The sequence below is a fragment of the Trematomus bernacchii genome, unplaced genomic scaffold (genome assembly GCF_902827165.1).
Source record: "Trematomus bernacchii unplaced genomic scaffold, fTreBer1.1, whole genome shotgun sequence".
Taxonomy (NCBI): Eukaryota; Metazoa; Chordata; class Actinopteri; order Perciformes; family Nototheniidae; genus Trematomus; species Trematomus bernacchii.
In genome coordinates, this window is record NW_022987573.1 from 5,019,554 (window position 1) to 5,034,506 (window position 14,953).

General features: G+C 44.0%; 1 protein-coding gene across 1 annotated transcript; it reads left to right on the top strand.

The window, feature by feature from the left end:
- Window positions 1-1,342: 1,342 nt before the first annotated feature.
- Window positions 1,343-6,856, top strand: LOC117479436 (acidic mammalian chitinase-like). The gene is made up of 12 exons (XM_034126380.1): window positions 1,343-1,379; window positions 1,691-1,744; window positions 1,838-1,867; window positions 2,515-2,719; window positions 3,248-3,304; window positions 3,784-3,949; window positions 4,596-4,720; window positions 4,816-4,939; window positions 5,044-5,226; window positions 5,376-5,492; window positions 6,278-6,410; window positions 6,509-6,856. Exons 2-12 carry the CDS (start codon window positions 1,720-1,722, stop codon window positions 6,808-6,810), a joined length of 1,467 nt encoding a protein of 488 aa, XP_033982271.1. The 5' UTR covers window positions 1,343-1,379; window positions 1,691-1,719; the 3' UTR covers window positions 6,811-6,856.
- The last annotated feature ends 8,097 nt before the right edge of the window (window positions 6,857-14,953 follow it).

Sequence of the window (14,953 nt, forward strand, 5' to 3'; positions counted from 1 at the left end):
CCGCTAGCCTGGCTTGTCCAAAGGTAACACTTCCCATTATGTATTTTATGACAATTATTACTGTTTTACAAGGGGATACAGGGTCCGGACTATTTATTGGCCAACTGCTGTTGTTTCGCTCTGTTTGCAGTGTTTGGGCTAAGCTAAGCTCAGTAGCTGCGGCTGTAGTTGCATACTTAACATACAGATGTGAGTTGATGTTTCTCATCTATATCTCTCGTTCTTAGAGGGAAATAAGCTTATTATTCCAAATGTCTCTCAGACTGTTGCTGCATGAATTTGTCTTGCATACAATACACTGTAAAGCCACACCTAGAAAAAAAATCTATCTTTCAATCTTTTTGAACTCTGGTCATTTTGCTGAGATAACCTGCAGTTACGTCATCAGAGATCATATAGTTTAATCGTAAAGGACATCTTATCAAACAACCATTGAGGTTTATTAGGCCTCTGATATGATACTTTAGCCCCTGATATTGAGTTTTTATTATTGCAAACCCTCTGATTAGAGGAGGGAACGACCGAATCCTAAAGTACAGATTAACATGCAAGGCTTTTCCTTTGCGTTTCTAGTTAATGCAAAGTAAAGGAGGTTTAGACAGCAAACGGTTCTATTCATGACTAAGAATACAAATATGCACGGAAACAGTATCTAAACATCATGCTTTTAGATTGTGCAATGATCAGCCTAGGTATATATCAAATAGTCCTGTAACTGATACTGAAAGGTCTTGTAATGCACTGTTACCAAAAAGTGCTATCGTTTTTCAATCTTGTAATTGAAATGTAAAACTGTTGCTGGTAACCACTTAAAAATGTGAGCATTTGCTGATTTCCTCACTGTGGATTTCACAAAACAAACATGTAAAGACAAAACTTAGAGCTATGGAAGAAAAAAAAGATTGGCCATGTTAAAAAGAAGTTTGACATTTCATGGATGAACTGATTGATTAATTCAGCAAATCATCAGGTTAACAATCTAAGACAAACAAGAGCAATTTACATCCATAATTACCCTTTGAAACCATTGTAATCCTGAAGTCATATAAAATACAACGCATCAGTTTATACTTTTATCAAGTTCATCTTATCTGCATGAATTGGTCAGCTGTCCTGATCTGAGACACTTTACAGAGGCAAGTTTAACTTTAATGCTCTGATCTCGAGTTATCAGACAATAAAAATTGATATGACATTCAAGTCAAGTCACGGAAAGCGGCTCTTTGCAGTCTAATATGAATTTTACAGTGACAATTATTGTCTCTCAGGAGTATTCATGTCACCTCACTGTCACGTAGCCTTTGTCCCTTTCTTATCACGTCTATAAAAAGGACTTCCAGGAGGATCCAAGGAACATTCAGCCGATCGACTGTGAACCGGTAAGTCAGGAGCACACAGAGATTTTAATAAACTACATTTACAGTTTAACGTGTTCAATTGTCAATGTTTACATTTGATTTAACTAGTGCTTGTTTAAATGTATGTTTTGTTTATTGAACTCCACCTGGGGAATGATTGCAACATTTCTTTTTACCCGAGTATTACAATAAAGATAATTCTTCTGAATACATGTTTTGCTATGTGCGGAAAATACCTCCTACAGTAGTAATGACTTTATATGGTTAACTAGATATAGTTGGCAACTATAATGCAAAATTCATAAAACACAATTATTTTTTAATTGTTTCAGCTCTGTGAAATAGGCTCAGCGGACACAACATGGCTCGTCTAACAATCTTAGCCGGTAAGTTTTATTATTTCAATTTTGTATTAATTTAAAGACAGTGATTGTGTGCAGAACATTTTGGAGAAATAAAACCTTTTTTTTTCCTTTTAGGGTTGTCCCTTTTGATGTGTCTCCAGTTGGGTATGCATTCATTATATAACTCATATAACTTTATAATACATGTACATTCAGAGGTGGGAGAAGTACTGAGATATTATACTTGAGTTAAAGAAGTACCAGACTTTAGGAATACTCTGTTACAAGTAAAAGTCCTGCATTCAAAATGTTACTCAAGTAAAAGTACAGACATATTAGCATCTAAATATACTTAAAGTACCAAAAGTAAAAGTACTCATTATGCAGATTGGCCTGTTTCAGATTAATATATATTAAATGTTTTGATTATAATTATTGATGCATTAAAGTGTTATTAAAACTGGTAAAGGTGCAGCTGGATTTAATTATTTGTATGCTGCAGGGTAGCTTGTGAATGTCATTTCAGGTTTAAATAAAGTTAATTTAAGGGTTGATTATATTTCACACTATTAACCCAAATCTGTGAAGTAACTAAAGGTACAAAGTACATGTAGTGGAGTAAAACTACATGATTTACCTCTGAAATGTAGTGGAGTAATAGTTGCATAAAATGGAAATACTCAAGTAAAGTACATGTATATCCAAAATGCATTTAAGTTCAATACTTGAGTGAATGTACTTAGTTACTTCCCACCTCTGTGTACATTGCTTCTAAATAACTTATTCTAAATATATTCTCCTCTCTCTAATAGTGTCTTCAACCAAACTGGTGTGCTACTTCACCAACTGGTCCCAGTATAGACCAGGTGTCGGCAAATATTTGCCCGCCAATGTGGACCCCAACCTCTGCACACACTTGATTTACGCATTTTCAATCATCAGCCCTTCCAACGAACTGGCCCCCTATGAGTGGAATGATGATGTTCTCTACAGATCCTTCAATGAGCTGAAGAACAGGTGAGTTATTAATGCAGGACCAGTAATATATCCTGCAGTCTTATCAGCTGTTATTTAACAACAGCTAATCACATCGGCAGGTGGGTGGAAGTTACATGGTGTTTAGTGTGACTGGTTAAGTGGTATCCTTCAGTCTCCATATGACGAAATTGTCAAAGACTAATAAACGGTTAGATGTATTGCAGTGGTGAAACGTTAACTGAATGGACAGAAAGTAACAAGAAACACCTACAAACAAAAGAAGATAACAAAATAAAAATTGGCAATAGCAAATATAAATACTAAAAGCAAAGAAAGCGTTTTAAGGAGAAACTTGTAGCAAGTGAAGTATGAGATCATGAGTAAAAGGCATATTCCTGTACATGCACTTTTACATGTAATGCACATTGGGTTGTGTGAAATTATCATGGGCATTGTTTCATGTCATTAAGTATTTGTACATATAAAGAGTGCTTCTTTGACCTTATCAGCAAACGGAACGATCTTACCTCCTCTTTCACTAATACATTTTATCTTCATCTCTCACAGAAACCCTAGTCTGAAGACTCTGCTGGCTGTCGGCGGGTGGAACTTCGGATCATCACAGTGAGTTGTCGTAGCAACTTAAAATCAGCTGCTGTCTAGAGAAAATGATGAGTTAGGCAAATATGCAAAGAAAAACAATATCGATATAAAGCCACTCTTATAGGGACACATCAAAGGTCCTTTACATGACAACACAATAACATGTGATCCAGGATGGTCGCGCTATGGCAGTAGGCAAAACTCACAGCCTACAAAGCACAGTTGGGTGTCGTAGCTACTCCCCTAGAGCAAATGTCTTCCTTTGTCTTTCGTCCTTCCTGTAGTGTCATAAAACCCACATCTGTTATCAGACATACATTTACATGCCATTCCCAGGATACAGCAGTTACATTTAATTAGGATTACACTGTATTAAGCTTTAATACCACAATTGCCATAACAGAGTCCACGAGGAATCACAAAGCTGTGAAACTGCTTTATCTCATATAATAACAAGAACATCATGAACAGTGTTGCTATAAGTTCTTTTACATTTACAGATTTACCATCATGGTTTCATCCAAGCCCAACCGCCAGAAATTCATCCAGTCTTCTATCAGATTTTTGAGACTGCATGGCTTCGATGGGCTGGATCTGGACTGGGAGTATCCCGGAGCACGAGGCAGCCCTCCAGAGGACAAGAGGAGGTTCACAGTCCTCTGCCAGGTCAGTATGGAAGACCTCCCATAGCAGCACTAATGAAATAATCCCACACAGAGGTGGAAGAAGTACTCAGATCCTTGAGAATTTGTACTTGAGTTTATTACAAATTATATGGTCTGAAAATATCCATTACAAGTAAAAGTCCTGAATGCAAAATGTTACTTAAAGTAGGACTACAGAAGTGTTTTCAGCTCAATCAGCTTTCACAGTATTTCATTTGTATACAATATTAAATTATTCTGTTTTTATCACTAACACTAGCATTTTGGGGGATTTTAAGGTTGTAGTTTGTCAATATGGTGCCAATTTTAAAACACTGCACATTAGTAGTACAGCTGAATTATATCACATTGTGCATATCACGTACATGTCAAAAGTAACTGTTTAAGTGGAGTTAACGTACAATATTTGCCTATTAAATGTAATGGGATAGAAGTATAAAGTAGCAGAAAATGGAAATACTCAAGTAAAGTAGAATTATGTCAAAAATAGTAATTAAGTATGGTATTTGAGTAAATGTACTTAGTTGCATCCAGCACTGATCCTGTAGAATGAAACATCAAAATAGCACCCTGATTTAAGATACTACACTACAGCAATGTAATATTATATTGTACATTATCCTCAACTATTTAAATCTTGCTTTTAGGAATTACTCGCCGCCTATCGAAAGGAATCCACTGAAACCAGAAAACCACGGTTGCTGCTCACAGCTGCAGTGGCTGCTGGGAAGGCAAACATCGACAATGGATATCAGATTGCTAAAGTTTCAAAGTGAGTTCCAGTGACGGCGAGTCATTTAGCTTCAAAGTTGAAACCAAATAAATGGTTTATTTGTTGTACTATGTGACATCATGCTTGTGTTACAGGTTTTTGGACTTTATAAATGTCATGGCTTATGACTTCCACGGAGCATGGGACACGTTCACTGGTCACAACAGCCCTCTGTACCGTGGCTCTGCCGATCAGGGCGAAAACATCTACTACAATGTGGTGAGTAAACTCTTTGACAACATGAATGTGTCATCCTCACTAATCAGAAGCTGAATACTTATATGTCCTTGTCTTTTAACTATTAAAATGTTTTTGTCTCACAGGACTTTTCCATGAAATACTGGAGGGACCAAGGAGCTCCTCTTGAAAAGCTCTTAATCGGTTTCACTACATATGGACGCACATTTCGCACAACAACAGCAGGTAACGGTGTTGGAGCACCAGCCAGCGGAGCAGCCGCTGCCGGGCCCTACACCAGGGAAGCTGGGTTTTGGTCCAACTATGAGGTCAGTCAAAGTTCAATGAAGAGCAACACTGAAACACAATTTCATGATTAAATTAACTCAGTGCAGATTTAATTAGTACAAGCCCTCATGAATATATGTCTAAAAGCATGTGGAGGATGTTTAATTACCACTTCCTTCCATTTCTACAGATCTGCACTTTCCTCAATGGAGCCAGTGTCAAGTGGATTGATGATCAAATGGTGCCCTATGCCGTCAAAGAAAATGAGTGGGTTGGGTTCGAAAACAGAAGGAGCTATGAACTCAAGGTAATAAAAACATATCTTCCTCCACATCTCATTGAGATAATGAACAAGATAAAAGTAGCATATAGATATACCACTCTACCACTACTCTCCAGCTATGCACTACAGTAGGAACAGCTGATGACAATGAGCACAGCACAGACAGATGTTAATGCCTTATATTGAGCTGGAGGTGGCACTGTAACTGGAAACTATTTATTTTGGCAAACATTACAGGTTTCTTGCATTTTTGCTTCAGAGAAAAACACTACAAAGCAGATCAAGCTATAATTAACAGTACGGTAATCACAATTATCACGCAGTAAACTGTGTGTCCTCTGCAAGTCAATCTCTGCTCAGATACTAATATACAAGCAGGGTTACATTAAACAAGCTTTAATGGGGAAACAAGAGAAAATCTTGTACATTCAGTTAATTATCAAAAGATCTCGGATCATTTTTTTTTTGACATTGCCAGACAAATATATTGTAGTTCAAACATGTGGCTTCGTTAATTAAACCCTATTCTGGCATAAGGTCTTGATAAACCTTTCAGGGCCTACAATTGTGCAGGCAAATAACGATTGCTCATGTATCATTTTACCTTTTAACTGCTTTATTACTAAAATATTCTTATCTTTGGAGGCAAGGTTATCTCAAATAATAGCCTCTGTGTTTTCTATTTATGTTTGAGGGTTCATGTGATCAGACACGTATTCACTCTATGAATAAAAATACAAATCATATCGTTTAAAATAACAACATTTGCATTTTAGACTGAAGAACTCTCTATAATTCATATTCCATAGGCAAAGTATATAAAAGATAACAAGTATGGAGGTGCCTTCATCTGGTCTCTGGACCTGGATGATTTTGCTGGACAGTTCTGTGGCGAGGGAAACTATCCTCTCATCAGCTATCTGCGCTCTCTTATGGATTCAGGTAAACAAATATCTCAACATTTCACTATCTCCTTAGGAAGTACTGTACAACCTTCCATAATGTCTTTAATTTAAATGTATTGTTTTTCTTCTTACTAGATTTCCCACCTCCAGTTCCTGAAACCACACTTGCACCAGAGATCGCTACAACCCATCCCGTCGTAGGAAACCAAACAACTTCTGCCACTGCTCCTACAACTCACACTACCAAACCCACCACCACTCCCACCACCACAACTGCCGCTTCTGGAAGTTTTTGTGCCGGCAAGCCCGACGGCCTCTACAGAAATGACAAGAAGCCCGGCACCTTCTATCAGTGCTTCCAGGGAAGAACATTCCTTCAGCATTGCCCAGCTAATCTCATTTTCAGTGAAAGATGTAACTGCTGCGACTGGCCTTAAATGATGCATTAAACAGAAAGGCTTCTTTTATTTGGTTAAATGGTTATTTGGTTCTTTTATTTGGTTAAATGTGTGTATACAAACCTCAGACTGCACAACACTTTACTTGTTATGCTCACTGTGAAGGAACAGGGTAAGCCCTATGAGAAAAAGGTTATACATCAAATGGGGGGTTAACCCTTTCATGTAGTGTTATAGGCTGAAATACCAAAGTTCATGCCAGAGGGAGTTTCTCTCAACACACTCCCCCCCTTGCCTGAATCTCTGTGTGAACTCCTTTGTTTTTCTTCCGTCACATTATTAAGTAACACTCGTGCTTCTATTGGCAAGTGCTCCGAATGTGATGGGCTAAGAATATCTCTAAGCGGTTACAACAGAGCCAGCTAGCTAACCAATCAGAGCAAAAGAGGAGCTGCAGCACAGGAAAGTATGAGAAAAATAAAGCCCTTTTACACATTAAAGCATGTAAATATGTCACAGTAATAGCACAAAATACAAATATGAACCTGACAATAAGCATAATATGTCTTCTTTAAAGTATTTAAAGAGATAAAGATGGGTAAAAAAATCAACAAGTGACAAAAAGTTAACTCTAGTTAAATGAACTTCAAATCAAAATAAATTGCCTTAATCTCCAATTCCAATATGATGCTGCCCTAAGTCAATGGCAGGGGAAAGAAGACATGCCTCTTCTTTAGGTGTGGCTTTCCATTTATCCATGTGTATGTACTTAGGCTGGTAGGATTCAGCATCATGGACTGTATTTACTATATATCGCTTTATTCAGTCTTTACGGCTCTTCAAAGCCCTTCAAAGTCAGCATTCACACATTCACACACATTCTTAAAGAGGATGCAGGGGCAAAGTGTCTGAGTGTCTTATTTTGTGATGTCAAATAAAATAACATAACCTTTAATATGCCTGGTGAAAGCTTTGGCTGGTAGTAACAGCTGCCACAGATAGCATATTAGGTATTTATTTGAAGTAAATGCTCTCCAAATAATATGGAAACCAATTTGTTGACATGATTATCTTACCATTGCAGTCTACTTTCTACTGCATTGTACATTGAGACACAGAATTGGCTTTTAAACGCCTCTCTGTTTGTACAAAGGAGGATTCATTTTCCAGCAGGAAACTGAATGTTAAGCCCCATTAAAAAAAAATCACAACATCTGCAAGAAACAGCGTCTGAGCCTCTGAGGGCTTCTTAACATTTAAAAACCTATTAATGTGTCATACCCACTTAACGGGAAGAAACTCAGCTATCAGACAATATTAACCATTTTTAGCAAAACGAAACATAAGGGTAATAACAAAGGCTCTGAATTAGCCCTGAGCGAAAACACACTAAGCACAGAACTCACGTTACAATACCCTTATTACTTATCGTATCTGCACAAACATGATATCGATTAGCAAGCTGAGATTGCACAGATTCGACAGGTATTAGTATCATTACTGACCGATCCGAACTCGCGACATGAGAACCTAACAAAGACATCACACCACGTAGCATTAGGTAGCCAACACGGCAATATGTCTTACCTTTGTTGTTTTCTGATCAAAAGTTGTCTTTAATGGTATTAAAACGATAAAAACACTGCTGAAGGTTAATCCATAGGTTCTATTTCGTATATGGCTTCGCCCTCTAAGGCTATCGCTATTGGGTAATCCCCCTGCGCACCCGCACAGCACTGAAACACTTGTAGTCCACGCCCGCCCGCAAGGTGGGCCCCACCCTCGGGCTCCCTTCCGGTATAAATAGGAAGGAGGCCCGACAATCTGCTCCCTCTTTTCTTCAGCACCCCGTTACTGAAGCACAAGAGACACTTCAAATTGCAGAGTAAACATGGGTGACAATTGTGTGAGAGATTGTCCCTCATGTGGCTCTGGGTTCATAATGAGTTATGACTAGCACACAGTGTGTGAGTCCTGCCTGGATTCACATGCTGTGTGCCCTCCTCGGCCGGGGGGAGACGGGCACAGTGGGTGCATGCACCTGCTGTGCCCGTCTCCCCTCGGGCGACAGGAAGCGGAGAGCGGACGCTCTCGCTGCTGCGGCCGAGGAGGACGATTGGCCCATCCGGGCTTACGAGCCCGCAGACGGGGGCCTCGTGTCCCTGGGGCCGAGTGCCGGGCAGGAGTCGTCCGACTCCTGCCCCGCCTCCCTCCACGGTTCACCGTTCAGTTCTGCCGAGGCAACCGCCTCGGCGTCAGGCTCGCCCTTCTGCGGTTGCGGGGGCTCCGTAAAGCCCACGTCTCCGCTCCTCCGCCACCCCATAGACAGGGTCTCCCGGCGGCGAGTCAAAGGGGAGTGAGGCTCCCCCACTCCTGGTCTGCTCAACGAGAGCCTCCGAGGAAGCAGAGCCGGTTCTGACGTTCTGGGGGGTGCTGCCTATAACCTATCGGTTAGTAGGGGCTCGTTGCAAAAGCAGAGTTCGCTAATTACGCCGGCTGCCACTAATCTGTTGATTAGTAGACAGCAAGGCTCGCTGCAGGAGCCTGTCGGTTTTAACCTATCGGTTAATAAACTGCAGAGCACGCAGCATTCCTCTGTCCGAGATACGTCTCCTACACACGGTCATAATAAACCCATGAGCGCCGTTGTAACGCCTCATGTGAACAGCACTGCATACACCTCCACTCATCCCCTGAGCGCGTACGCCTCATGATGAGAGCCGGAGTGACACGCAGCGTGTGGAGGCTCCCTCACAGCCCTTTCGCTCCAGGCCCACCTTGGGTTGCCTCACGGGCAGCGGCGGCGAGGGCTCTGACGTGGCTCGTCGCCATGACGACCACAACACATCTTGAGCATGTGCGCCCGCTCTCAGAGTGTTTCTCAGAGTGGCAGCGCGTGTGTCTGATGGACAGATGGACGAGCAGGCTGGCTGATCAGCAGAGGGTGCACCCTGCAGTTTGCCTCTCCCCCCCCCCCACAGTTCAATGGGATACAGGAAACACTCCTGCCATGACAACCACGACAACCACGACACATCTCGAGCATGTGCGCTCGCTCTCAGAGTGTGTGTGTGATGGACAGATGGATGAGCAGGCTGATCAGCAGAGGATACACCCTGCAGTTCGCCTCTCCCTCCCTCCCTCCCGCCCCCCACAGGAAATTCCTGCGTTTCTCTTTTCAGGGAATATCAGACCAGACAATCGTCTGCTGTTTGGATGTTCCCTGGCTCCTCGCATTTTTTGTGTAGAGAAGGCTGGAGCCACTACACAGAGGAGGGATGAGAGTGAGGTTTTTCTCTGGACGACCTGCTATTTGCTGGCTCGCTCCAGGGAGGAAGTCGCTTTACAGACGTTACATCTCGTATCGCATCTGTCAAAGCCTGGGTTTCATAATGAATTTGGAGAAGAGCTGCCCTCTCCCCTCTCAGACATTCATTTATCTGGGAGTGGAATTAAACTCAGCCAGCAGAGCGCGGCTCTTGCGGCAGCGAGTGGAGGAACTGCAGCTCTCCTCCGGCGTGTCACAAACCCGCACAGCCCTCTCCTTGAAGCAGCTGCTCGGCATTGGCGTCAGCTGGTCACGTGGTGATCCCCATGGGTCTCCCCCACAGGAGGAGACTCCAGAGGTGGGTCATTCGCTGCAGAAGCCTGCTGTTTTAACCTATTGGTTTATAAACTGCATAGCTCGCGGCATTCCTCAGGAGGGATGAGAGTGCTGTTTTACCTGGACGACCTGCTATTGCTGGCTCGCTCCAGAGAGGAAGTTGCTTTACAGACGGTACAGCTCGTATCACATCTGTCAAAGCTGGGTTTCATAATAAACTGGAAGAAGAGCTGCCCTCTTCCCTCCCAGAGTATTATTTACCTGGGTGTGGAATTGAACTCAGCCCGCATGAGAGCGCGACTCTCACAGCAGAGAGTGGAGGCACTGACAGCTCTTCTCCGACGCGTCACACCTCGCAGCGTGGTGACAGCCCTCTCCGTGATGCAGCTGCTTGGCATGATGGCAGCTGGTCACGTGGTGATTCCCCTGGGTCTCCTTCACATGGGGAGACTCCAGAGGTGGTTTATTCGCCTGCGCATCGACCCCGTGCGACAGAAGAGGCGCATGGTGGCCATCCCTCCTTCCGTGGGTTCAGACTTAACCTATTGGAAAAGTCCCCACGTCCTGTCAGCGGGTGTGCCCCTGGGCAGAGTTACGTCACACATCTCGGTGTTCACAGACGCATCTCTCTCAGGGTGGGGAGGAACGTGTATGTCACAGGCAGTGGGGGGACAGTGGCCGGCTCACATGTCCCTCCACATAAACGTGCTGGAATTGCTCTCCGTACGGAGATTAATCCAGTATTTTGCCCCGTTGCTGCGGAATCAGCATGTGTTGATTCGCACAGACAACAAAGCCGCGGCAGCCTACATCAATCGCCAGGGCGGAGTACGCTCAGCGCAGCTTCTGAACACAGCCAGGCCGCTGTTGATCTGGGCGCGCGCACACTTGCTCTCCATCAGAGCAATGTATGTTCCCGGCGAACTGAACAAAGGGGCAGACCTCATGTCCAGAGGAGGTCCTCGCCAGGGGGACTGGAGCCTCCATCCCAAGCTGGTCTCCCAGGTATGGAGCCGGTTCGGGAGAGCAGAGGTGGATCTGTTCTCCGCACGTGGGAACGCGCAATGCGCCCTCTGGTTCTCCCTGAAAGCGCAGGACCACCCCCCCCTGGGGGTGGACGCGTTCGCACATCGACCATGGCCCAGGGGACTGTTGTATGCTTTCCCACCAGTCCCGCTGATCCCTCGGTTCCTGGACCTAGTGCAGGAGGAGCGACTGTCAGTGATCCTAATTGCCCCGGAGCGCACGGGCGCTTCCTGGTTTCCATGCCTACAGCGTACGCTGTCAGGCAGACCTTGGGAAATTCCGTGGCGCGGGGACGCTCTCTCGCAGGTGGAGGGAGCGATCAACAGTCACCCTGTGATAGGCCAGCACTTATGGGCATGGCCCCTGAACGGGAACACTTAGAGGGGCTGAGCCTCTCTCAAGATGTTGTACGGACCATTCAGGGAGCCAGGGCCGCGTCTACCAGAGCGTCCTACACAGCCAAGTGGACAGCTTTCCAGCGTTGGTGTGTAGAAAAAAGCCTGGACCCCATTACGTGCCCCCTGCCTCACGTGCTGTCATTCCTCCAGCTGTTGTTGGACAGGAATTTGGCTTTCAACACAATCAAGGTGTATGCTGCTGCCATATCATCTTGTCATGTGGGTTTCGGGGTCGGGACGGTGTTTAGTCACCCCCTGACGAAACGTTTTCTGCGAGGAGTACGGAGACTCAGACCTGTGTCACGCGCACTAGCGCCTCAGTGGGATTTGGCTTTGGTGTTACGCACACTAAGCAAAGCCCCATTTGAACCTTTAGATCAGGTTCCCCTTAAGATGTTATCAGCCAAAGTAGTACTACTTTTGCCTCTAACATCAGCAAAAAAGGGTGAGTGATTTGTCTGCTCTCTCTGTGGCTCCGTCATGCCTCCGGATCCAAGGAGATGGCAGTTCAGCTGTTTTACGCCCTAACCCGGCTTTTATGCCAAAGGTCATCACAAGCTCTTTTAGGTCAAGAGTGATCACCCTGGATGGCTTCTTTCCCCCTCCTCACAGGTCGGAGGAAGAAGCCACGTCTCATCTCCTCTGTCCTGTGCGCGCGCTGTCCTGCTATGTGGCGCGCACGGCTGCCTTGCGCCGTTCTCAGCGCCTGTTTGTGCATCACAGAGAGCGCTCGATCGGGCAGCCTCTGTCTGCACAGCGGCTGTCACACTGGCTGTGTGAGGCTGTGTCACAGGCATATGTCTCCTCTGGGGTGGATCCCCCGGAGAACATCAATGCGCACTCCACCAGAGGAATTTCCTCCTCCACGGCTTTGCACGGAGGAATGTCAGTGGAAGACATTTGCAGTGCTGCATCTTGGTCTTCTCCCTGTTCGTTTATTCAATTTTATTTGAGGGATGTCTCCCATTCCTCTCTGACACACCCTGTGCTGAGTGTCCTGTCAGAGTGAGTGACGTCAGGGATCCAGCTGTGCGCCTTTCTCCTGCCTCGGCACATGGAGAGTGGCCTGTATTTCCCTCTTATGAGAGGGACGTCCCCCTTTTTCCCCTGACACATTTCGTACGGAATGTCTTGTCAGAGTGAGTGATGTTGGGGACCCAGCTGTGCGCTCTCCCGCCTGTCTGCACGCAGAGAGCTGCTATTCCCCCTCCTTTCTGTCACTGGGCAAAGTGTGACCTTCGTCTCTACTTTCTCACAGCGGCAGGTATGTATTATTCCCAGCCATTTACATTTTTTTACTATGTTCAATCTGGATTAACTTTAAAAAATTTAAAAATGTATATTGATTCTGACTTTTCTACATTCAACTCACAGGTTTGTCATTGCTTTGAGAAAAAAGATTATTAATTTACCCCTTTTAGAAGGGAAGTTATTGTAATTTGTTCTGGGAATGTCATTTTAGAGCCTGAGACCTGAAGGACCAGGGTACGCAAAAATCAGGAATGCAGGTTGAGGTGCAAAAATAAGGATTTTATTTACCCAATATATGTACAGTTTTAAGATGGGTAATAAAATCAATTAGGTTTAAACAAAAAGGTGTAGATATAAACAGACACAATCTAGCATTTAACGCATAAACAAAACGTCACAAAAATGGGTGACATCCTGTGTGCTCTTCTGCCCAAGAGCAACTCACATACCCCCCCTCATCTCCACACTGCAGGAATTTATAGCACTACTGGCCAGTCCATTGTTGCGTGCAGGGGGAACAGGCTCTAAAAACGGGTGGCTTACATGGAGTGGCCTCTTTAAACACCCCTCAGGGTTTGAGAGGAATGGTGTAGTCCAATTAGCTGACACATCTATAAAGGCAGGTGTTTTCCATCAGCTCAGCCTTTTGCCAGGAGCAAGGTGAGCTGTAAGCAGAGATGGGGTCGTTACTAAAAAAAAGTAATATATTACATATTACATATTACTTTAAAAAAAGTAATATATTACACTACTTCGTTACTCTCTACATAAATTAACTCGTTACTTTACTCGCAGGGCCGGCCCGCGCCTCCCTACAGGCAGATCACGCAGACTGCTAAAGTTTCAAATGTTCTCTTTAGTTCAGTTTCCATTGTCCCATAAGACTGATCCAGATAGCTCTGACCATGGCTGTCCTCTGTCTCCTGCTATCTGTATTTTGCGCAGTATATCTCTGAACGATGCGATGGTGATTCCACTGTGCAAATGGGCAACATTTTCTCTACTATGAAGGATGCTACAAGCCTGTCCATCTCTGCTTTGGTTACCGGTTTGCTGCTTCGGAGACGGCGGCGCACTCACAACATCCTCACTCTGGGTTCGGGGGTCCTTAGCTATTAGCTTCACCTTAGCATGTGTTCTTTGCAGGTGTTTGTTGAGGTTTGACGTGGTGTTTACAGCAGTGGATAACAGCTTCTGGCCTGGACACAGTTTGCACCTCACCGTCACATTCCTGTCTATTCTTCGGACGAACTCAAAATAATGGGCATACCTCCACCCCTCGAAAGTTATCACTGACTCAGCCATGTTTATGCAGCACTGCACGTGGAGATGTGGACGCGCAGATTACGTACATATAAACCTGCGGCGGAAACCCCTCTTGTCTGTCAGTGTGATTATGACTGATTTCATAAAAGTAACGAAGTAACGCGTGTCAGGGCAATGTTAGTAACTGTAGTGTGATTACTGAATTATAAAAGTAACGCGTTACACTACTCCGTTACCGACAAAAGTAATATTATTACAGTAACGCGTTACTTTGTAACGAGTTACACCCAACTCTGGCTGTAAGACACTGACAATAGGATTACACACAACACAATTAACAATAGATATTTTAAACAAGATTGCGTGCACTCAATCTAGCAAAAATAAAGCTGTTTCAAATCAATGTGTCTGTCTGATGTAAACAAAAGCATAACCTTTAGGATGTGTGTTCGTTTGTGAGGCTTGTAGCCCTCACTTAAGACGTTAAGAAGTTGTGTCACTATTGACTAACATCTCTGTTCTGTGAGATGCTTAGCTGAAGGATATTGATAGACCACAAAAGATCACCCACAGATTGCTGGTTTGGCATGTGACAAATGACCTTAAACAGCTTATCTTATTTGACATGTATGGCGCA

Excerpts from the sequence above, each read along its gene's own strand:
- LOC117479436 (XM_034126380.1), top strand. The coding sequence starts at position 1,720 with ATGGCTCGTCTAACAATCTTAGCCG. Across the intron at positions 5,227-5,375 it reads GGTTTTGGTCCAACTATGAG|ATCTGCACTTTCCTCAATGG; the intron begins GTCAGTCAAAGT and ends CCATTTCTACAG. Across the intron at positions 5,493-6,277 it reads GAAGGAGCTATGAACTCAAG|GCAAAGTATATAAAAGATAA; the intron begins GTAATAAAAACA and ends CATATTCCATAG.